A 25,415-nucleotide genomic window follows, 5' to 3' on the forward strand; every position below is an offset into this window, starting at 1 on the left:
ATTTGTAAGAACTATACTTTAGTTTAAATTGCCATAATTTATATTATATCTCGCAGGGACCCATTTCTGTCGTACCACCTTGGAAAACCAAGTGGAACTGGATTTGGAAGTTGTGTGGTGAAAACAATAAAAGCCAGAAAGCTGGAATGCCCTTTGGCTAGTGTTTAAAATGAATCTGCAAAGAAACATGGCCTTCTGTTACTAATGGCAAAGTTAAACAAAAAGTGATCTTTGCCAGCCAGCAATTCCTGCTTCTCCTTCACAGCTGTCTGCTTCCTCAGGGCCATGCTGTCTGTCTTTATGTGAAATTTTCCCTGGTCTGGTTTGTCCAGGCTTACCAAACATCATAGGGACATGCTGTTTGAAAATCCCCTCATTTGAAGAAGTCAGGTTTGCAGAATTGCTAATCCTCTTTACTTCAGCTGAGGGAAAGTGGGTGCAGCCTGTGATTTAAAACAGTTGCCTTACTAATTTTATTGTTCTTCATGTAACCAGCATTCTATAAAATTTATTGTTTTGCCTAATCTGTTTTTCATAACAAGAGTACTGGGAACAATTCCCTTTGCAGAGATATCTATTAAAAATGAAACAATGGTATCAGTCCACCAAAACAGCATTATGTGCAATACTCTTTCTTTGTGAAAGGAAACTGCTAACTCTGCAGCAGGATATGCAAGTGTGAATCCATGAGCCTGTGCCAGCTCCTATTAACAGCAAAAAGACAGTAACCCAAGGCATTGGGCAGTTTATGTATTCTGCAGCCAGAGGAGTTTCTATTTCTGTTTCACTCCCAGGTACAGAGAAAAAAATAGCATCTGAAGAAAACTGTCCTTTAGCTGATGGAGACATGTGAAGCAGCAACATCTCAGTGTGTTATTACAACAGGGGCATGTGTTAGATTGGGAATTGTACCTCAGCACTAACTGTGGTCTGCCAAGCATGCTTGTATGTTGTTTTTGACAAACAGCTGGATTGGGTTCTAGAACAGGTGACAGAAGAGGATGACTTGGGGTCTGCAGCCCCCTGAAGCTTCCTGACACCTCTTTCATGGTACATTGTCCCTCTCCGAGGAAATCTTCAGATTTGTCTTTTGGTGGTAGACTTGGAGACTTGTGTATGTGGAAGGAAAAAGGAACTGATCTGCCAGGCTCTTCCATGGAAGTTGATCTAGAAGATTTTATTCCAAATCACAGTGCAGGCAGGGGAATATGGGTGTAGGTGACTGGCTTTATGGGAAACATCAAGAATGAGATAAACACGAGTTCCATGGTGAAACTGCGGCTGAAACTTTTTCCACTTGGGAGGATGGGTGCCCATGGGTAGGAGGCTGAAGCATGTCATATAAATCTGTTCAAGGCTCTGTACCTGCCTCTCCTTTGAAGAAAAAGGATTTCTTTGGGAAGATAGACCTTTCAAGAAGGGGTTGGGATAAGGCAACCCTGGGAGGCATTCCCAAGCCGTTTAAAGGAGTTGTAGTCATGATTTTAGCTTGCCACAAGAAGCTCAGGTTCTTGGGTGCTTTAAGTGCCAATTAACAAAAAGCAGTAGAAGTAAAAATTGAGCCAATAGGAAGAAGTGTTTCTCACTGGAAGAAGCTTTTGAGAAAATCACTTTAAACAGGACTTTTACTGCATTTCCAGGGCTGTCCTTATTTTTCAAACAGATAAAGTTTGAGAATAGGGCTGGGTTTTGTCTTTGTTTTCATTTTATTTGTTAGTTGTGGGTTTGTTGGTTTTTTTTCATGTTTTAAATATTCTGCTAATTCCTGATATTTGCATACTTAAGAGAGGAATGAATATACAAGGCTCACTCTTTTCCATTCTTTATTTGGCATCCCTGGATTTTAACAATGATTAGCTTTGGCTCTAGAAATGATTATGATACTGAGAATAAGAGAATTTCCTTTTTCTCCTTCCTGCTCTGTCTCACCTTTTGTTGCTTACTTTGGGAAGTGTGGTATTTTGACAATCCTCATGTGTGTGCAAATCCCCTTATTCCAAACTATTTGACATTGTTCATTTGCCTTCATACAAAATAACAAGGAATGAAAGCTGCTTTAATTCAAATGTCAACTTAAGGCTAAAAAAGGCTTTAATTTTTTAATTATGGGGATAAAGTCACTGGATTTTTGGTCATCCCTTGCACTAATGCTAAATATTTTCCTAGGTTTCTTGAAGCTTTACAAAGCACTGACCTTAGACTTTTTCTGTGGTTGGATGTCTTAAGAACTTAGAAGTGCAGACAACTTTCATAAATGATAGAGACTATGTTCTTCAAGTTGAAGGATGTGTTTTTCTCTTGGTTTTGCATTTGGCCCATGCATCTTGTCGCAGAATATTTTTGTGCACAAGAAGTTGGAGCCAGTCATGTCATATTTTCTGTGTATACATACATATTTGTGTGCATGGGTGCTGCTGACAGAACAAATAAGAAAAGCATGCATTCAACTGCTAGGAAAAAAAAAATCTCCAGTGTATTCACTACATAGCAATTAAAAAATAAGCTTTTATCAAAAGCAGCAAGGGGGAGAGAAAATGAAGCAAAAATACTGGCTAACTAACAGTTCCTTAGTATATAACAGTCTGAAATTCCCCTCCTCTCAAAGGAAGATAATTGACTGCATAAAACTAGAGAAATGGAAGAATGTGCTTGGCTCTCTCCTCACTAATTCATAAGTGAAAATCAGGCATAACTCTTGGAAAAGTCAGAAAACATCACACCTTTCAAAACTGGTGAAATGAGATCAGGGTTATTCGCTAAGCTTAAGCCTCCTATTTTATCCAAGTTCTGCAGAAATGGACTTACAGACAAAGGAATAATGTATTAGAATTATGCAAACTCATGTGTTAAAATGAATTTTGAAATTATTTACTCTTGACAGCAAGTCGTCTGTAATTAAATTTCTGAAGGCTGACCTACTTTATTTTTTCCTGTGGAGCGGCTCTTGCAGCACGCTAGTGGGAGGCAGTGGGAAAGGCAGGCAGTGTTTGTGCTCTGACCAGGCCAATGGCACAGAGACCATGTAGGCATGGCTACAACATCCTTGGCAATGCTTATGTGCCTTAAGAAAATCCTGCCCAACTCAGTCCTATGGAAGCCTTCCTGAAACCTCAGCATTTCTTCTGTTGCACAGAAGGATTCAAAGAGCAAAGAGGCATTTGGGGATCCATTTCCTTCTTATGGACCAGCATTTTACTAGGCAGAATAAGAGATTTGTGTAACTCCAGTTCTTTAGATGTGCTGCTTAGTCTGTCATGTCCTTCAGATCTTGTGGTAAAATGTAAATAACCATACTTCCTTGTTTTCATAAAGTATTGGACATGCTTAAATGAAAAGAATACTTTTATGTCAGTTCTTTGGTTTGTGCTTTCCCACAAACAACATCTGTAGTACTGCAGTTGAGAAGGTGTTATGTGACACTCTGGTTTATTGCCAGTTTCTGGGCATCCCTGCAAGCTATATAAGCATGGAGAAAGCAAGTCAAAGGGAATGACACAATGTGCAATCCACAGTTCTTGGTGTAACACAGTAAGCCTGGTTCCACTCTTTCATATCCAGTAGTGACAGACCAACTCTGTTGCTACTTGAGAGGTAATACCAAAGCAAAACGAGCAAAGGAAAACTACTCCCTGTAGTGGAGTCAATACTCTTGTTTTGAAGAGTTATTGTGGCAGCATGAAAGAGCTGGAGAAAATAAAAACATGTCAGTAAATACATGAAGTGCTGCACCACAGGACTGAAGTCTTCAGTGAAAGTATAGACTTGCTGGTATCTGAAGCAGCACAGAGAGCACTGATGCTTAGACCCAATAGCAATTAAAAGATTTTAAGAGATCTAGGAAGAAAATGGTAATTTCCATTTCAGAGAAAAGCAAATGAGAAACTCAGCAGTTCTATTGCTTCACTCCACATGGTGCTCCTGCCGTGGCACTGCTGTATAGTCTCGTGCTGTAGAGCCAGGCAAAACTACTTCTGCTCCAGCTTTGGAAGCTGAGACCACTTTTTTTTCGCTTTCTACATGGTTTTGTGTTTGTCAGGGAGAGATACAATTTCAAAATGCTACTTTAAAGGCAAAGGTAATATTTGCCTCTGATTCCAGATAGGATTTGTGTCAGTTGTTTTGTGATAGTTCACCGGGCGTGTTCTTGTTGGACATATCTCTCCAGTGTCAGAGGTGGGTTTTAAATTTCCTTTCAATCCTATTTTGCCATGGTGTGCATGGTTTAGAACAACTGCTGCTTTCAATTAAGGTTAAGTGTTTAGTGTTATTCGAATGGTCCTGGTTGAAAATGTATATTTTCTATTTTGGAGTTATGCAAATTTCTTTTTCTGTGACATTGAAAAAAGTCAAGGGAAAAGAAAAGCTACATTACCTTCTTTTCCTGGCATCTCTTGCAGCCATTACAGTCAAAGCAATCTCAGTAAAAGGTTGCAACTGGCACTAAAGGAACACTGCACCATTATTATTCCTGGAGTAAGAGAGCAAAAATAGACTCTCAGACTTAGGCACATTTTGTCTTCTCTCTCCTTCTCTTCACATGCTGAAGCTGCTGCCAAGCCCAGCTGCTGCTTTGTCTGTAACATGCCCCAAGTTGATTTTTCTCCAGTGCCCTTTTAGCTGGCACGTTTGTCAATGCATTGGCTATTTGCACTTCAGCAGATACAGCACAGGATCACTGTCACTGTCCTCCTTGCTGTATCTTCTGTCTTCCATTGCTCCCACATTGCAGCAAACTGCATCCTCCTCCTCCCTGGTATCTAAATGGATTTATTACTCCCCAACTGCAAATCTTACTGTCTCATCTCTTGCTAACATTTAACATCCTTCTCTATTACCTCAAAGCTGATGTCATCCCTCATTATAATCCTTTATTGTTGCTACTTACAAAGTCCTGTGTTCCCTTTTTTTGCTGTCCCCATGCCTTTCACTGGTACTGTTTTAACATTTCTGAATTCTTGTCTTCACTGTGTCAGCATTGCACCCTCAGCTCTTTGTCAGCATGCTGTTCTGGATTTCAAGGTCTTGCGTAGCTGTTAGTGAATCTTTGCCTTGTCTGGTGTTGTTAGAACCAATCACACTGCACATCAGGTGTGAGAAACCATATGGAGAGTTTTTTAAAGTAATATGAGCAGAGATGGTGGAGGCCTCTGATATGAGTATTTATGTATGTTTTTCCACATCTCATGATCATGAGTTGAATTTTCAGTGCATAGTTCACCCTGTCTCCCCTTACTTCAATACCTTATAATTTCCCTTCTGTTGAACACTCATCTGTAATTTTCCTTGCAAAATGTTTATTCCTTTATCAAATACTTCTGCTTGTAATGCACTCTCCATGTCTGCTGCTGGCATTTTATGTTATCCATCAATAGCTTGTATCTTACCTACAGCTCTGCTTTCCTTTTCCACATTTACTCTCCATCACCTTCATGCTCGTGTCTCAAAATTTTCTCATAAGCAACAGTGGTCTTGCTTTGGGGTCACTGTGAATCTGAAAGTCTTTGTCACTTAATCCTGTTTTCTAGGCTGCCTTGCCTGTCTTCAAAATGTTTCGTCTTCATAAAGCATTGCTACAGTGGGCTCAGAACATAAAACACTGTCAATGGCACACTAATGCACAAAACAAACAATAAAAAGCTGCAACAAAGAACTTTATTTTCAGCCTTTGTGCTTGTTTGAGTTTGGCATGGAAAACAATTTTCTTGCCTTGCTTTTTGACCTTGGACAAGAAACTCCTCTTGGGCACATCTGGGTTTTTTGTTCTGTGAAATAGAGATGAAGATGCTGAGCATCTTTGAAAAGCACTTTCAGAGCTGCAAATAAAATAAAAGTTAAAGGTAGTTGATTTTTTTATTCCTATCATGCTTGTTAATCTGTGTGTCAGTCAGTGAAACAAGCACAATGTCTATTCTTAGCAGATAATAATGGTGATAGTTGTTTTGACTCATCTGAGGTTTTCTTGAGTGGCTAAGTTGCTAATGGAACTGATGTTTTGAACTCCTACAGACTCCTCGGTTTTTTCACAGCCATGTATTTTTCTGCAACTGATGTGCCACCTCCATTGCTTTCTGCTTGTTCTCATACAAAGTTCTTTATCTTGATGTAGAGCCTGTTTCCCTTTATTGTGTCAAATGCAAGATCTGGCCTTTGTATTGCTTGCTCTTAAGTTGCGCTGTTTAATTTACTCACCTGGTAGAACTGGCTCTTTTTTTGTTTGTTTCATTTTATTTCTGTTGTTTGGGGGGTTTCTTTTAAGAAATAAATGTATACCTTTTTTGGCTTAGGAAATACTCTGTCTACAATGCCCCATTAAAAGATGAAAAATGTTGCTTAGTTGTCCCCATAGCAGAACATTCCCTGAATATTTGCTGTTTGCACTGTAGGAAAGAAAACTCTCCCAGATTACTGTTCCCAGATTTCTTTTTGTTTGGGGGATGGATTTATTTTGAACAGTGTTGTTCAGTAATATCTTTGCTTGGAAGGATGCCAAGCTCATCCAGGGCAGCACAGGCAGCTCTTCCCATTGTAGGGCTTCCAATTAAACTAATGCTACCAGCTGTGTGTTCTTTTGTCTGCCCTGGACTAGGCTGTGGTATTGTGCTTCCCACTGTATCTCTCCAGCAGAGCCTGTTGTCTCCATATTAATAGTTTGGGCAAGAGAAGGGGGGCTATGAAACAATGCAGAAAAGAGAGGAGATGTAAAGGAACTTCTGGCAATGTGATTTATGCAATGTGATTCAGGGTCTTATAACCCTGAAAAAATGGGTGTGGGGAACACAAGTGTAATCTCTTTTATTTAGATCATGCAGGAGTGTTTTACAAAGGTGTCAAAGTATGATAATCAGTGAAGCATAAGGGAAATCAGATTACTAATCCCAAATTAGTCATGCAACAAAATGATGGCAGAGCTGGCCCCAGGGCATGAGTCTTCAGATTTTCAGTCCAATGTCAAATCCTCTTCATCTTGTTTCTGGGCATTGGAGGCAACAGCGTGAAGTAGGTAGTGGAAAAATGAAAACGAGAAAAGAAGAGATGGACAAGGTGGTCAGAAGAGGAAAAACAAGTTGTTTTGCTTGTCTGCAGTAGTTTCTAAGGAGAGAAGGACTGGCAATGAGAAGAGGAAAGTCAATGTTCTGATGCTCAGTACAGGAAAAATCAGATAGGGAGGAAAGTTAGAACCAAGATAGAAAGGATGGAAAGAAAAAAAACAAGACAGTCTGACTTATAGGGGGCAAGGAAATTGTAATTTTTGTCAAATATCAAGTTCAGTGTTTTATCCTCTTAACAAGAAAATTACCCTGGTTTATTTTGAGCAAGTAAAAAAAAAAAAAAAAACTAGAAGTGCTGATGCTCAAGGTTTTAAGAGGTTTTGTTGTTGATATTTTTTCCCCTCAGTGCTTCTACACAGACTTGCAGAGAACACAGAATTAGAGTAAATCCTTGTGATTTTATCAGGATGTTATCTTTTGATAAAATTGTATTTAATTTTATATTAAGCTGCTTTAAGACTCAGCCTTTTTGTTTCCATATAATTGCTGCTTTGCAGCTATTGTCTGCTCTGCAGCAGCAAGCTTGATATTAAAAGGGTATCAGAGAGTATGTGCTGCCTAGTAACTCCTCAAACAGTGCTGCTTAAGGAAATAAAAGATCCAGAAACTGTGCAAGGGTGAAGGAACAAAGTAAGGGATGGAGGAAGTTGTCATGCTATACTGAGGTAATATGTCCTTCATCATTAATTAGGTAATCAAGTGGAATCTACCAATGATTGTGCTTCAAATGGAAAGTTTTCATTTTGCTGAATGGGTGAATGGAAGTTGCCCATGCAACGCTTTGAGCAAGAATGCTGGCAGCAGATGAGATTTGTGTTGTGTCATTGGGAGTTCAGCACAAATAAAAGAGAATATTTTGGAGACGTTGTTGCCGTCTGTGCCTGGTTTTCTTGCATTTCTTATTTTCCAATAGGCTACGTTACCTTTGCAGACAAGCATCCCTGTTGGGATGCCAGGACTGTAGAGGTCAGTTTTGTGGTGTATATCTGGCCTTTTCTCCAGTGTATGTCACTGCCTAGCCTTAATTGATTTTAACTTCCTTCTTTCCCTGCCCCTTTTCACCTCTTAGTACACATTTCAAACCTTCCTAGAACAGTGCTGCCTGGCACAGCCTCCTTTTTCCAGATCTATCAATACTAAAGCCTCTTGACATCTCAGCCACAGGCACCCTGAAAATGCCCTGTGCATTTTGGGGAGTATATTCAGATTTACATCCTATCAGACATGGCAGCCACTTTTCAGCTGAAGATTTGTGGCTGTGTAACTTCTTTAAAATGGTGGGGATGGTTCTAATTATTTTTTAGAAATTTCAGGCTTCTTGAAAGCTAGGACCCATAATTTGACTGAGACAAAGCCTGGGAGCAATTGTTAAGTGCCAGGTGAAACCAGATTTTAAAAATATAAGAAGTTGTACTGCTGTTTCTCTGCCTGATGTGCTAACCTGGCAAGACACCCATCCTCTTTGTGTCTCTGTAGAGTTGAATGGAAGAATTGCAGGTTGGTGTGCAGGAAAAAGTAAATACATCAGGATGTTTGTCCAAAAAGAGAACTTGTGGAGCCTTCTTTCTGTTTGGTGGCCTTTGTAATCTGTGATTCTTTCAAGCCCTCTAACTGAATCCTGCAAGCCATGGCATCAAAATATCTCTCATGTATAAATCTTGCTTCCCTCCAAACTTGGGAGAGTTTTATTTTATTTTTTCAAGGCTCAGATTAATTATTGCATTTTAATGTGATGGATTTAATGCTACCATAATTGGCAAAGCTTGTATACAGAAGATGTCTTACCCAGAAAAGGCTCTCAAATGCTTTTCAGCATTAAAAATTTGAAAAGTGGTTGTGGTGTTTTGTGCTACAGAGATGCAAATGTTCTTTCTGGTAGTAGTTTTTAGATATCAGAAGTTTGGATTATTTTTCCCAAACAAAGAAATCCCAAGCCTTAGAAAGCACAGCTGCTAAGGCTCAAACACAAGTTTGTTTTACAGTCAGGACAAACTAAAATCCCTTAAAGGTTAATTACAAGTGAATTTAAAATACTGTTAGTCCAAGTTGTGTATATGGAGCAGTGGGAGGGAAATTTTTACTAATATTTACAGAGAAGATATAAATGAAGTGGAATTCTATAACCTTATCTAAAAAAGGAACAGGACAGACTCTGTTATCTGCATTGCAGAGGAGAATATTCTTTAAAATCCAGTCAATAATTTCCCCTCCCCCCTACTTTATCCTTATTTCCTTCTGAAGAGTTTTCAGGATATATTAAAAATGTGCTGTCACTCTTCTAGAAATAATTCAGCTCTAAGTCTGGGATGAACCATTGTGTTATGAAGGAAAAATAATTTGCAAGAGCAGAATTGCCATCCAAAAGTGACTAAAAAGATCTATTGGAAATTTGAGGTTAATCTCACTGGATCATGGATCTCATAATCACATTTCATTCTACTTCTTGCACCTGTGATTATGAACACCAAACAGAAAGACCTGTAGTTTATCTGTGTAAACTTGTTGTCACTTTTCGTGGCTGGTTTCCTGTGAAAACATTATCTTTCTGCAATGTATTCATGAGTGGTTTGGGGAGCATTTAAAGGTGAAAAAGACAAAAAAAATTCTGTTTTGAAAGGGAGCAGAACACCACAGTGAAAGAAATGCAGATTTTAACCTTATTCATTACCCTTTGCAACAAAGAATTTGCATCCTATGGTCCCTCAGTCTTCATCAGCACCCTGAAGCTCAGAAAGAATTTGAGGAGCAGCCAACAACATATTCTCAAAATAAACAAGAAATAATAGCTTATATTTTCAAAGCTACACAGAAGCTGCCTAGTATGCATTTAGAGGGGCTCAGGTATTTTGACCCTGGAATCAGCTGTGTATCTTGATTTGGATGTGGATTAGTACAAATAGAGGCAATGACTTTCTGGGATGCATTAATAAATCAATTAATACTCTCTTCATTGCTGCTGTACAGGGAAAACCTGAGACTCCTATGGAATAGATTATTTTTTCCTAATTTCTGACCAGGTTGTATGTTCCCAGACATTTGGATGGGATAGGGAATTAATCTGAGTATTCTCCCAGGGAACCTGTGACTCCTCTGGTGGTGAATTGTACAGTGTCCAAAAGATAGTAAGAAGATAAAAAATGTTTCTGTGGAAAGACTGTATTCACCTTCAAGATAAATCAAAGGAAAACAAATTTGGCCCAAATGTATGAAGCCCTCCTGGTGACAAAGTCCTTGGAGCACTTTCAAAACATTGAGCACATGCACAGGGTAACAAACTATAGTCTCCATCCCAAACCAGAGATATCAGTCAAGAGAGATTTTCTCCCCCAGATTCACATTCAGATAAATAGCTTGCAGGCTTTACACCACGTGGATAATGTGTGGAAAACATCCAGGAGCAGTGAGATTGAAATGATGTCAGTTTTGAAGGGGACATTCAGAGGAATGATGTTGGGGGACCATGATTCATTCTGGGAACACCATTTAGATCTAATTTTTGTTCACTCAACATCATCTCAGTCAAACACTGCTACAGTTCTGGAAGGAGCCTGGTAGTTTCTGAATTATAGAAGATGAAAAGGACCACAGAATACATGTCTGATTGCTTAAAGGAACCCTAACCACTATTTGTGCACAGCATTTAGCATTTTCAAAAAACAGTGTTAAGAGCAAGTCTGACTTTGTTAAACCAGCAGTTTAAGTGGGAACAAAATTGGACTGCTATCCAAGTCTCTAGAGATCCTAACTACTTTTTTTTTGCTTTGGCTCATAATTTCACAGTAGATGAGGATGATGTGTTGTGATTTATTAACAGAAGAACATGGGAGAAATAAGAAAGAAAATTTTCACTTTCATAGCAATAGTTAAATCTAAGTAGTCCTTTTTTTTTCTTTTTTTTGGCACTTCTAATTTATTCCTACATTTGTTTTTAACTTGCTCATATTTGTAGATTTATTTTTTTTAATTTTCTTTTTAAATTACAGCAACTACTAGTTACTTAAGGACCTACCATTGTTTCCTTTTAGAGTGAACACATTTTAGGGATACATTTGTTACCATAGCCATTTAAATTCTGCTTTGTTGGAAATGCTTGTACAAATTGATAGCCTAGATGTAAATTATTTATTTCAAATTGAATTGGTTCTGCTTTTTATTTAAAAAAAAAAGCGCTTACTAACCACAAAATTATGTTTTTTATTTTCTTTAGATGCCTGCCAAACTAGCAAGAGATTTTACTCTAAAAGATTGCTTTTTTGTTATTGGCAATTGGCCCACCAGCATTGAAAATTCAGAAACTTTGCTTTTTGAGAAAAGACCAATATTAGCTGGAGAGTTAAATGTGATGCTGAGTGCATGCCAGCATGTGTGATATATGCTCTAAATACAGATATATATATAATGGTGAAGCATTTAAAGTCATCTTACTGGTATTCTTCATATTCTCTCTATGCAATGCTTAAAATAGTGTGAACAGTTTTATTCCTTTAGCTGGTGAAGATGCAGTTGTTAATAACATTTGCTACATGTTGATTGTAAGGGTGAACTAATGTTTGGACAACTTCTTTTTAAATGTAGCTTATAGTATAAATCAATATTTTAGAAACACTATTAGTGAACTTCTGCTCTTCCTTTGCTACATTTGCAGTGGAGCTGTGTACAGCTCCATCTGAGTTTGGCATTTCTACAGGCATGACTGAGGACTTTACAGACACAGCAATATTTTTATTTCTCTAGTTGATGGCAAACTAATATTCCTTGATCATATTGGCAGTAGCCTAAATACCAGCTTGGAAATACAACCAACCAAGGAGGTTGTAGTAAATTAAATTACAAGAGAGTTTTGAATGCCAAGATAGCAGTCAAGTGTATATATACATATGTGAGTATGTGGGTTTCTTAACACAGATGGGGCAATACAAAACTTGGATATTACAGGCTCAGGAAAGGAATGCAACCAGGATCTCAAATATGTTTGAGCTATAGCTTTTAGTCCATTGATAAGATACAGTTGAAAGATTTGGAAAAGTAGGAAAAGAATTTAACAGAGGATTTAAAAGGTTTAATTTAATATTGTTACTGAGGGGCAGAAAAGTCTTAAGAAAGCACATAGACCTCAGTCTTGTGCTTTTTACCAATGAACTCTTCTGCTGAAGACAACACAAGTTCTTCTTGGCTGAGAAATAGCTAATATAGTAGAGGATGGTTTTACATATTGCACAGGCTTTACTTTGTATGTGCATATACTGCAGAAATTATATTTCTGTTCAAAGAATAATCCAGTCTGTCTGAATCAGAGGTGAACTCTCAACTCAAGACACTGATTTTCTAGCAAAAGCTGCCTCTGAGATATTGTCCCTTCTCCAGCAGCTAACTCTCTGTGTATTAGCTAATATCTAAGTGTGCAGGAGTAAGGTCTGTTTGAACATAATTGAGTGCATACTGTCCCAATCCAGCATGCACAATTCTCATAAGCCTATCATGGAAGACAGGGATGCCTGGGCAACTTAGGTCCTGAGGCTATTGTAACAAGTGTGATGCACTGTCAGGGGAGAAGAGTTTAATCCTTTATTCAGTTTGTCTGCCAGTATTAACATTTGGTCCTGTGGAGCAGAATGTTCCATGCTGTTTTCTTCCTCTTTGTGTTTCAATAACAATTTTCATAAAAAAGCATGTCTCCCACTTCATGGCATTGCAGGGAGTGGTTATTCAAGGTCTGAAAGTGTGCCTGGAAATTTAGACATTTTCAAGCAATTTCTATAATGCATTTTGACTTGGCTGTATTTTTAAAATTCAGGCTTCAGAGACTGGATGGTCACACCATATTTTATTTGAGCAAGTGACATCAGGGGCAAAAAACTTAATTCTTTGTTGGATTAAAAGCAGGCTTTTGCAAAATTTATCATTAATTTTATTCACATAAAGTCTATCAATAGCTAGCAATACATCAACAAAAAGTAGTTTTTGTCTCAAGCAGTAGCATTGTCACTGGGATATGGAACCTAGATATTGCTGTCCTTGATACAGAAAAACCGTATCAAGGAAGAAATTCAGCATCTCCCTAAAAATTTAACTTTACAAGCCTTTTATCTTTGTTGAAAGTCATGATAAAGGACTGTAGCAAGCAGCATAAAAGATGAATAGCTATTAAGATTGTTTTGAAATATTTCAAATGTTAGAAAATTTTGAGATACCAATAATTTTGTTGTCCCATTACGAATCATATTTGATACTTTCTTGAAAAAGAATACCTGCAATTATTAAAAATGTATTACCTTTAGCCTAAAGTCCAGAAGCTGAGCTGTGTTCAGAGTGTGTAACAGAGAGAACACTTTATCCTAAGCCAAAATTCTTTGAAAGCTCTGTGTGGGAATGCTCTCTCTCCCAAATTTATCTGCATGAAGGAATTCGGAAGGGCTCACCAGGAACAAAGCCTCAGCAGCAGCATCAGCAGCCCCTGGGAAAACACCCTTGAATGTTCCAGATTTCTGTCTCTTAATGAGAATAATGCTCTGGCTTTAGGAGAAGATGGTTCTCTGCACTTGTGACCTCTGGTGCTGTCCTTTGGCATCAAAGTCAATTTTCATGTGGGCCTGAATATGGAATTCCATTCCTCATACTGCAAATATTGCCATTGAAATCAATAGGTGTGTTTGCAAAGTAAAATATTACTCACTGTGAGTAAGAGCCACATGATATGAGACAACAGGTCTGGCACTAAAATATGTTTTTATAATTTTTTTAGGTGAATACATTCTCACATGTGGGATTCTTGTTTTTGCCTGCACCTGTTGTGTGCACAGAATAGTCCTGCAGAAGAAATAATTTTGCAGTTTGGTATTGGATATTAATATATAAATACATATTGATTTTTACCATTCCATAACTCTTTTGCATGTGCAAATGCAGGTTAACTGCCTGTGTAACTTTGTGAATGACAAATTGACTATTTCAAAATTTAGCCTTGGGTGTTTTCTGGGGAATTATGCTGCAAGTCCATGTTATTTCTTCATTCAAGCTCTCCAGCTTGTTAGAAACACATTATAGCCACTTGACTCTGATTCATGGGGTAACCCTTCAAAATTTAAGACATAATGGTTATGAATTTCTTTGATATTTATTGATTGCCTCAACATTATTCATAATAAACACCATTTTATTAATATGGATGTCACTGGTATTGTACTTAAGGCTGTGTACAGTAACTATTAGGACCATTAGTTAGTTTAAAGGTGTTATATTTTCCACAGTCATCTTGTCTGTTTTAAGGAGATGAGGAAAATAAATGTATAGAAACTGTTAACTGAATTTTGAAAGCATTTTGCTATTTATAAGACTAGCTCGGGGAGGAAGGTTATTTGTCTTCTAAAGAAATAGAAAAGTTTATGTGAGATATATATATATATATATTTATCATATATACATATGCCTCTTAAATCCCAGAAGAAACTTAATTTTTCCTTGGACAAGTTAATGTACATAATGCTATTCAGTTCTCCTCAAAGGTTGACAGCAAGCCTGAGCTGTTATTTCAAGTTTTTCCTATAATGCAGAGATGCTATTATTCATGAAGCTGTTGTGCTAGACTTTAAAGAGTGCTTATCTCCTTGGGTGGCCATGTTAATTCCTTAGCCAAAACCTCTTCTTAGTGTTTTTGAGAGGCTCCAGTGGTGGGTCTCGTTTCTAAGGGAAAATTCATTTCTGGATAGAGCAGGCAGGACAGTCTTGTAGGTTAGACCACAAGACACCTCAAAGTGAGTAGAGCAGATTTGTGATTTGGATGAATTTTAGGTGTGCATTACTCCATATGAAAAATGTACCCATATTTTCCTGGACTGGACCTGCTGTGTTTCAACACCAAGATAAACCGTGTGTGCGCGCACTGAGCCGCTCTCACTCCCGGTATCGCTGTGCTTCCTTGCAGCCTGTGACCTGATGAACCAAGGCATCCTGGCCCTGGTCAGCTCCATTGGCTGCACGTCAGCAGGCTCCCTGCAGTCCCTGGCCGATGCCATGCACATCCCTCACCTCTTCATCCAGCGCTCCCCGGCCGGAACGCCGCGCAGCGGCTGCGGGCTCACCAGGAGCAGCCGCAACGACGACTACACGCTCTCCGTGCGGCCCCCCGTCTACCTAAATGATGTCATCTTCAGAGTGGTCACAGAATATGCCTGGCAGAAATTCATCATTTTTTACGATAATGACTACGGTAAGTGCTTGTTTGTCAGGGTGGTTTTTGTCAAACCCGTGATCCTGCTGAAAAGTGTCACATTAGAGCTTTATGGTCTTCCAGTAGATCATGTTTTGCTTTGTGAACATTTATGGTTCTGGCAGCATTTCACAGCACCTCAGAGAAATCTATTTCTGAAATCCATCAACATTTACAAGTTTATTTGATAATGCCTTTGTTAGAGTAGTTAGCTGATAAATGAAGAACTTACATATTTTTCTATTCTACCCGTGTTTATGAAGCATAAAAGTTTTTAGCAGGCTCTCTTATTTTTTTTTGGACAGTGGAAACATAAAATGACAATTCGAGATGTAACATGTAAGATTTTCATTCTGTAGATTAGTTTATTGTGTGATGAATCTCTTCTATTTGTTGGCATATACTTTCTGGCCAGAATCTGAAGCAATGATGAATGTAGGTCAGAGGTTTGGCAAGAATGAGGTGCTAGTCATAAATATAAAACATGTAGAAAGAAGTTCTGGAGAGTGAAGAAGTTGAGGAGGAGGGCTTGGACAAGACAACATTCCCTCTGTTTTGAGTTCATTCAGTGTTCCTGAAAGGTGCTGAATTGGTGGTTTTTGTGTGATAGAGTAAGTGTGACACAGATGGCAGTGTCACAAGACTGCACCATCCAGCTCTGTGAATCAGCCAGTTTTGGTCCAGATATTTTCTACAGCTGACAGGAGAACTGCAAAGATTTCTCCAGTAGGATGGATTATCTAACAAATTTCACAATCTTTATTTCTGTGAAAAATTGCTTTGCAACCAGACCTGTTTTCTTCAGATGCATCCAATATTCATAAGTAATCATAACTGGCTTGGATGAGCATTTTAAAATTTATGTTCAAAGTTAAATCTTTAAGTTATAGAAAAATGCTCACTTCAGCGATTTACTGTACATAATATCTGGTTCATTCAGGTCAGGTGTTATTGATTTTTGTTCCCTGCCTACATAATAAATTCTTAAATTAGAAGAATAGAAAGTGATGAATAGAAGAATTCTTCTTTATAACAATGCAGCACCTAAAAGCACCAGCCATGGGTTAAGGAACACACAAAAAAAAACCCCAAAGAACAAACAATAAATCTAAAAATCTCATAGGAGAATATTTTTGTTCAGAAATTATGAATTTATATATTTAACTGCCAGGTTTCTATGAAGACAACTATAAACATTTCATTTAAGGTGTATCTTTATGCATGCATTTTTGAGTTTAAAAGCCTCAAGTAAATTTTATAATTAATATCTTTGAATAATTATATTCAAAAATACTGGGTTTGAATTATTCAAGTTTCATTATTTAATTTCAAAATACAGTTCAGACACTATGTTATTTTGTCCTTGATATCTGGGTAAGAATTTCATAGTGGTGTGACTTACATAACACAGATGCCTGCCTGCAGGGAATTAGTTTCAGAGCAGTAGCTCATTCAGTGACACATCATCCTTAGATGTGACCTGTGACAAATATTTGGTCTCTGCACCAGCCTCTCTGGCATTCTTAATTCAGCAGTCAACAACTAATGCCATACTAACCAGGACAGACTGGTGATCTGACTCTGATTAGTGATCACCATCACAAATATCAGGAAAAGGTGCAAAAAAAACCCAGCATTCTGCATTTAGAAAAATTAAGCTGTCTGTCCCCTTTCTAACTATTTTTTGTGGCTTGGACATTTTGAGGGGGTAGGTTTGGTTTTTTTTTTTGGAGTGGGGGGTGTATGTGCATAGTTTGGAATTAATACCATGTATAAAATGACCTTAAATGCAATCTGATTTTTAAATTACCCTGTGACTCTGAGTAGAGCTATTAGCTGCGCAAAGTTTATGTTTCTTTAGACTCTAACAAGCTAAATCCTTGATATCAACAGCCATCCTAGGGCAGCAAATAATTTCTATATTCTTCTCTTGCTTCCTACAATTTCTTTATATTATTTTATGTTGCTGATTTCATTGATATTTATCAGAGAATATTTTACAATGGAAATGTTTTCTGCAGGCCTGAGAATAATTTCCCTTATGTTATCCTCCTTAAAAATCTCAAATTCTTATTTTGACTGTAAGTAGATGAGTATATTCAGTTCTGTTTTAACACTACTTATTAACATCTAAATCTCAGAAACTTCAAGTCTACTTAAAAGTTCTTTACTGACAAGGAAAGTCAAGTCTTTGAAGGAAGCAATTCTTTAATGAAGTCATAACCAGCTGGATAGTAGAAAAGTGGGGTTGAAATGCATTTCTGAAATAATTGATATCTAAGTTTTCAAATGATGTTTCTTTTCCAAGAAATCTGAAGGTAGGCTGACTATTTTGATGCAAAACAAAGGACACCTTGATAATTGTAAAAAAAAAAACAACAATATATTTTCTTTCTGTTGACTTAGATATGCTAAGTAAAGACTTTAGAAAAGCCATAGTCTTTTCTAAGTGGTAGAGCCTACTCCTACATACAGTAGGAATTAATGAGTGGAGATGTGAGAAAAAAGAGCATTTTAAAGTCAGCAGGCTTAGGTGATAGTTGCTGTATTTAATTTACTACAGTTGTGTCTTTAGTGTGTAAATTCAGATGAACTTTTGAAAATCAGAACAAGTTGTCTTTTCCCCAATCCTTGCATTCTGCAAGGATGATCTAGACCAAACTCCCAGTGCAGTCAATGTATTGATTATACAAATCAAACTCCTTGTATTCAGTGTGTTTTGTTCCTTCTGGTAAAAGAAGTTAGGGCCTATCCAGGACATGAAATCTGATTTTGTTTAAGAAAATTTAATATATGGATATATTAAACGCATTCAAGAAGAATTCTGCACTTCTTAAAAGGCCATTAAAGAGAATCTTCTTGCAGAAATAAAGAGTAGGTGGCATGAAATACAGCAAAATTATGCAGTAGACTGATGCCTTTCTCAAAATGCTATTAAAATTACTATCCACACAGTATACAGAAGCCAAATTTACTTCATTTAAGCAGCCAAATCAGCTCCTACTCACTTCATTCTTGACTGCTCAGCTCAATGTGTAGGATCACTGTGCAGAGGGTTTTGTGCATCTATCTCCTCACAAGCAGATGTGGAGCCTGGGAAGTTTCTCCTCCAGTATGAATTCCTCCTTAGGAGCAGCAGCACCCTTTCAGTGAAGGCATTTTCAGAATGGACACTATAAATATTTAACTTGTACCTTTGGATATTGCAGAGTTTGGATTTGTAAAAAGAACCACTGCTATCTGTAAACATTTTGAGCAAGTTAGCCAAGTTCTTAATCTTTAATGGTTTCAGGTTCAAAGTGAGCAAAATGGAGTTTGAAACAGCAAATCCTACCTGATCCACAGACTCACACCTGACAGTGGCCAGTGCCCAAAAACCAACATGAAAAAGATGGACACATTTCACAGAATGAAATAGTAATTTGAGACCAGAATGTGTGAGCCCAGGCTGTATAAGCAGAGTGATTGAGCTGCAATCCCAGCATATTGTTGGGTTTTATCTCTGTGGTGCATCAACAAGGGACAACCTTTTGCAATTCATGTTTTACTCTTGGGCAGTTTACAGCTTACTGTATGTTTCAGGAAAAAAATGTGGATACTTATCTGTAGTAGTAAATTCTTTATGAAGAAACCAGTCAATCACTGCAAGAACATAGTTGTGAATTTTGTGCAATTTACAGTGTAGGTATCTCTGCATTTCTAAGATGAAAGACAGAAAGTCTGGCTGTTTGAAAACATTTATTTTTAATGTTTCATTGCTGCTGAAGTAGATAGAAAGATTCTGCAGGTTTCTTCTTGGAAAGGCTGATGGAGTAAGACTTTTTTTTTCTGGAGAATTAATTTTATCTTAATCCCAATTCTTTTATAGTTATGATAGTAACATTTTAAAACCCTTCTGAATTTTGTATTAAAAGAAAAAAAATTCTTAATCCCACTTCTCTTTCCCAATTTTTGGCCTAACCTTCTGTATTTCATCCCAGCATGCTCTTGATATGCAGCCATCACTGGAGAGCTATGAAATATTTACTGATTCCAGAACTAAGTTATCTTCCCTTACAGTTTTTTGACCTTCCTACTAATACTGCAAATATTTGGCAATGGATATTTGTCATTCCCTGAGGTGATAATTTAATTTTAACTTTTGTAAAGAAGAGAAAAAAAGCAAGCATTAAGATCACAAAGGGGATTTGCTCTATGAGGCTGAAGGAGGCATCACCACAGGAAACAGAGGCTGAAGAAGTAATTGTCAAGACTTGGCTGGAGCAGAAGGCAGGATGTTTGCAGTAAGAAAGAGTTTAGTGGGCATCTGTCTTAGAAAACTTCTTCATGGATCTCCTTTCTTGCTCCTTTATCATATACAAGAGTTTCAGATTATTTCTGCACAAGGAAAGGATGAAGGCAGTGGTGTGAGGTTCTTGGCCAGTAGAAGGTGTCTCAAGTTCAATCTGAGAGAGGATTTTGGAGAAAGAGCAAATATAGAATAGAATCTTGAGGAGAGAGCAATGACAGCTGTGTTACTGTGTTCAGTTTAAGTAAACAGGTCTGTGAAACTGTGAAGATAGAAGATCTATCATTATCCCCATCCCTACCCCAGAAAGGCAGTGGTTTGCAAGTAAATTGAGCATAATTCTATGGAATTGGAGCACAAAATCCCAGCAAAACAGGGATTATACCTGGGACCTGAGAGGCTGAGCTGCTTGCAGAAAGGCTACCCTCTATGTTTTCAGAGAGGTGATAGTCTGAGATGATGCTCCTCTGTAGGAATGGGCCCCAAATTCCCAGCATTTCCTTTAAAACCCTTGTGGAGTAAGTGATCCCATGGACACTTTCCTGCACACACATTTTCCAGAAATAAATATAATGACCACTGACATAGATGTGCTTGAAACCATAACATTTTCTAATCATTTTAAGTTTTAATGCAAGTTTAATAAAGACTCATAAAAGAATCATGCTCTCTTTAATCGATTGCAAATGCTTATAATTACCCTGAGGCTGTTTTCAGCTGCTTGATGACTATAATATTCTCAAGTCTGTCTCCAGACAGTCTTAAAACTGTTTATTACTCATCTGGCTTTTTGCCAGCTTCCCATACTCATTTGCTTCACTGTGCCTCAATAAACATATAATTAATTCAAGCTTATTACTGAACTTTTTTTTTTTCATTAGTATTTATTACGTCATTCAGATAAGGAAAGAGGAGCATTAATTTTCATCTGTGTAACTTGAGTGTGTCAGGTGAGAACTTCTGCCACAACTTGCATTTGCTGATTGATGTTACCACTGCAAATTGAGTATATAATTTGGGTGAGCCTAGGATGATTCAGCTCTGAATTATTCTATAAAATTTGTCTAGTGGAAAAGTGGACATGCTTCTACTTTTCAGCCACAGAACACTTGGAGGAATGTATTGCAGGAACTGTAAGTGAATAAGTGCAGCAAGGTAAGAGAGTGTTTGTCACTCCCTCATGTTGCAGTCCTTAGGGAGGGAATAGGGAAAGTGTTCAAAGGTTTTGTCTGACAGACCTGTGTTGTGTTAGTAAACTAGGGCCAAAATAAAACTTTAAATGTTCTCCCAATATCTATGAAGTGGGAAAACTCTGTAGAAGAGGTGTTATTTTGAAGTTTTACAGATATACAAGATTTCATTTATATATGCAGCCTGCATCACAAGAACAGCAATTTATTTAAAGAATATTTGAATACCTGGAGCATGTAATGATAGCTGCCACAGTTTGCTAAGTATTTTTCTGCTCTCAACATCTTGTTCTATCTTCTGAGAAGTATTAAATTTACGTTTGTAAGTTTATATTTTGGCAGCTAAATAAATGAACAGTAATCAAATGAGGAAACTTTTGAGAAGAGTAATTTTTGCATGCTGAATTGAAGAAATTATATCACCATTGGGAAAAAAGTATTAATTTTATGTAATAACATCATAAATGTCAATTAATATTATAAATTGAAAAGAAGACTTGTCTCTGAGAGTTTTAACCAATCAAAAAAAGAAGAAGTAGAGAGACAGGAGAAAGCTAGGAAGCATTATTCCTGAATCTTAGTTTAGCAGCTTCACTTTTGTAGGTTCTGAACTTTTAATCAATTTTTAATCTCTTCATAGGAAGAGATTGATGTGGAGTCAAAGAATGGTTTGTCTTAAGGAAGTTTATAACACATATGCAGTCATGGAATGGCTTGGCTTGGAAGGGGACACCTCCTCTAAACCACATTTCTCAGAGCCTCATCCAACCTGACCTGGAACACCTCCAGGGATGGGACATCCACAGCTTCTCTGGGCAGCCTGTGGAAGTGCCTCACCCCCTTCACAGTCAAGAATTTCTTCCTGATATCTAACCCAAATCATCCCTCTTTCCTTTTGAACCCATTACTGCTCCTCCTATCACTACAGTTCCTGGGGCAGAGTCCCCCTCTGGCTCCCCTGTAACTCCCCTTCAGCTACAGGAAGGTTGGTATGAGATCTCCACTCAAACTTCTCTTCTGCAGGTTGAACCCCAACTTTCTGTCAAATATTCACAAATTTTTCCTGCAAGGACATTCTATTTTTTTGCAAAGAGTCTCTGTCACTCTTTATTCAGTTCCCTGGAAGGGGATGCACACTTCCTCATGCTTATGAGAACCATCAGAGAACTGGTGAATTGTACAGGCAGACCTATAAAATATATACATATATAGTTGCTATTTAATAAAGACTTACATCTACACAGATATAGAAAGTTCTGTTGTACAGGATTTACATATAATTTTTTAAGTTTGGCATGATTTGAAGGCACTAGTCAGGGAAAATCAATTTCTTTGCAAGAGGTTGTTTCACTCAAAGACAACCCATAGAAGCCTTTTGGAAATCTCTAATGCAAACTGTGGTCAAAAGGGAATTGAATGAAGAGATAGAAAGCAGGTTATACAGTCAAAAGTACATGGATAGAATATATTGCCATGTCAGCCTTCACAAGTGAGGCTGTTGATCACAATCTGACTTCCTTTCTATTTTTTGAGAAGCTACAGTAACAGCAGATACTCTGAAGGATTAGTTCTAACTTCATTCTTATTTATCTTTTTTATTCTTTGCTTTTTTTCTTTTCCTTTCCAGTAAAAAAAAAAAAAAAAAAAAAAAAGGAAAAAGGAAACTCAAAGGAAGAATCTTGTGATTTGTGTCAACCCTCAGTACGATTCAAAACTGAATTCTTGCAGGATTTGAAAACTGCAAATGTTGGTATCTTTCCCTGACACTGATTCAACTGCTCAAGACTATCTGTATTGTTTTTGCTTATTTAAAGGATAATTTCTAATAACTGATAATGTGACACAAAAGTAGCTAATGTAAATGGCATTTGAATGAACCTTTAAAATAGCGACTAGATAGACATTTCACTAGTGCCAAAATAGTTGAAATCACCTACTTATATTTGAATTTGAAACTGAAATATCTTAAAAAATATACAAGTGTATATTTTGCAATATGTAAAAAATACAAGTGTCTTTTTTTCATTTTTCTCTGTTCAGTGTTACTAAAAATTTGGAGACAATTTGTTGGCTTCTTTTTTATGTGCAAAATTTCAGAAAATTGTAAACAAGGGAGGAAAAGACCCCAGTCATTTGTACCATTTACAAATATTCAGTTTCTCCCAAGATATATCCCCATTTCTTAGGCTGCAGAAATTCTGGTATTATAAATGAGATTTTGTATGTAATTAAACATTTGGGCTTGAATTTACTTGTCATGAGTTTGAACTACTGCTATATTCTCTGAAGTTAGATCATCCAGAAATTGCTCAGGTACCTGGTCCTTAGTTCCCAAGTGGTAATATGAAAGAGTTGTAATGATTTATATTTTATTTTTATTTTAGTTTGGAGATTCAACAGATTACATATAAAATGATTATTGAGAGGGAATCCCACTGCTATGAAACTAAAATGAAGGACAGTTACTGAATCATCCTGCTAAATTGTTGTTTTCCTCAGTCTGGATGTTAACCATGTTAATAGAGATGAACACAGGAATGCAAACACTTTGCACAAACACTTTTGCACAGAGCAGGGGCACATCAGAGTCCAGCTGAAGCTGCACAGCTCCCTTGTGTACAGTGCATTTCCACAGTTAATGTCATGTTAGCCAGCTCCATGGAAGGAAGAATCACTGTGGCAGGGTTGTAAAGCTGTTCTTGGTAAGAATTTGAGCAGTGTTGTTTGCTATGCAATGGCTTTTCTCATCATCTGTACAAATAAAGTGGTTTTTTTGTGCAAATCAGCCAGTGAATATTTATGACAAGCACATTCACCTTTACCACTGCAGCTGAATCAGTTGGTATTTATCAGCCAGATACTCTGAGGAGAATGTTCTCAGATCTGAAATGCCATCAGAGGGAGGATGAGCTAATGACTGTAAGCCAGGCTTGAGACAAGCAAAGTGCACAGTGAGTGCCTTGTAATTTAGGTGGAACACAATGATACAGGTGGATGGATTAATTTATTACCATTAGTGAATAGTGCCATCTTTCTCATCTCCTGATAATAGTGTGATCTGAATTTTTTTTATGAACTTTGCTTCTACTTGTAGATGTTTCTTTTTAATAAGGGTGGAAGAAGTACTGAGCTTATGAGTTATTTAATATTTTCTCTTCATTTTATTCAGCTTATAAAATCTTCACTGCATATGCATCTTGGCATTCCTATATGAGATGCCTGAAAACCAGCATATTTTATTCTAGGATGCCCTGATTATTAGGTTTTCTCCAAGATGGACTGGAGGACTTGCTCCCTCCATATAAAAAAAGAGATGGCAAAGGAAAGTTATGGGCAGCCAGAAAGAAAATTGAGATGAGATCTGGTCCCATGGTTTTAAAAAAGCCCTTGTGCAAGAATCATAGAATCTTGTGAGCTAGAGGGGACCCACAGGCTCATTAAAGTGCCAGTCCTGGCCCTGCTCTGAGCAGCCCCACAAGTCACACCAGTGCCTGAGCTTTTCCATTAAATGGTTCTTATGGTTTGTTTTAGGTGAGTTCTGAATGTTCCTGCCAGGATGAAGATGTAGACCCATAGTCTGTGAGGGACACTTTTCTCTGAGATGCTCTGTATTTAAGATACCTGTTTCTTTTGCTTTCTTCAGTATCAAAAGTATTGTTCAGTGAGAAGAAGGTGTGTGAGTTTACACTTCGTTTCCTAAATTCTTTCTTAGGTCAGAATCTATAGTAGCTGACACAGTAATGACAAGTTTGGTGAAGCTGTCACCTGAATTGAGATCCCAGCTGGAGCAGTGTTATATTGAGTACCTGCAATTGAATATATCAGCTAGGTCTGCAGAGCTTCACAGGCTCTGGGCCTTGAGCTATGCTCTGCAGGATGCTCTGCATGTGTGCCCCAGCTGTGCTGCAGTGTCAGACCTGCTGTGCACCCCAGTGCAGACCATGGACCTCCCTGTAGACCTCTGCCTTGTGGCATGGTTATGTCTGCCAGGGAAAGACATTTCCAACAGAGGCCTTGACAAATTTTGCTTGCTTGGTTTATTAGCATTTCCAAGCCAACTTCTCAGTCTCTTAAATTGAGCAGTTTGGGTTATCAGGAGAATGTTTGGTAATGCTTCTTTTAAATTTCCAGCCTGGTTTAACCCTAAAGGTGTTCTAGAGGAGAACTCCTAGAGGAGTTCTCTGTTCTTGTGCACATGTGTGTAGACTGGAAGTGATGGCTCCAGTAAAAAACAGGAAATTTAATACTAAATTATAGTGGCATTGAGCTGGGAGAGGAGATAGCAACTTTTGCTTTAGCATTGATCTGTCTCTATGTGCTAACTTTGGCTTTGATCACTAAGGAAGATAATTAAAACTGGTGATAATGGAGAAACTCTTCTGCATTTCTGGCAATGACTGTGACTCATCTGATTTAAATAGAAAGTAGAAATGTGACTTCTGGCTGGGCAACAGGTTGGTTGGCTAGCAAATTCAGGGCAAGAAACACCTGTGTTCCAGACATGAACAGTCTTGTGTCTCCTTAGCAAAACCATCTGTGCCACAGGTTGCTTGCCAGATTTTTTTGTAGAAGGAGTTTGTCTATTAGAAAGATGATTCCACAGTTCAGTGTGGATATGTGCCACTTTCAGACAATCCACGCAGGAAAGATAATGCTGCCCATTCAGGGGCAGCATCTGTTCT

The 25,415-nt window shown here is 37.7% G+C and overlaps 1 protein-coding gene across 1 annotated transcript in view; it reads left to right on the top strand.

Moving 5' to 3' along the window:
* The window catches only part of GRID2 (glutamate ionotropic receptor delta type subunit 2), a 662,777-nt gene that overhangs the window by 373,787 nt on the left and 263,575 nt on the right, over window positions 1–25,415 (top strand). The window contains exon 3 of the mRNA XM_056490497.1: window positions 14,971–15,255. Coding sequence (XP_056346472.1) covers window positions 14,971–15,255 — 285 coding nt within the window. The remainder of the gene's footprint in view (window positions 1–14,970; window positions 15,256–25,415) is intronic.

The sequence above is a fragment of the Oenanthe melanoleuca genome, chromosome 4 (assembly GCF_029582105.1).
Source record: "Oenanthe melanoleuca isolate GR-GAL-2019-014 chromosome 4, OMel1.0, whole genome shotgun sequence".
Taxonomy (NCBI): Eukaryota; Metazoa; Chordata; class Aves; order Passeriformes; family Muscicapidae; genus Oenanthe; species Oenanthe melanoleuca.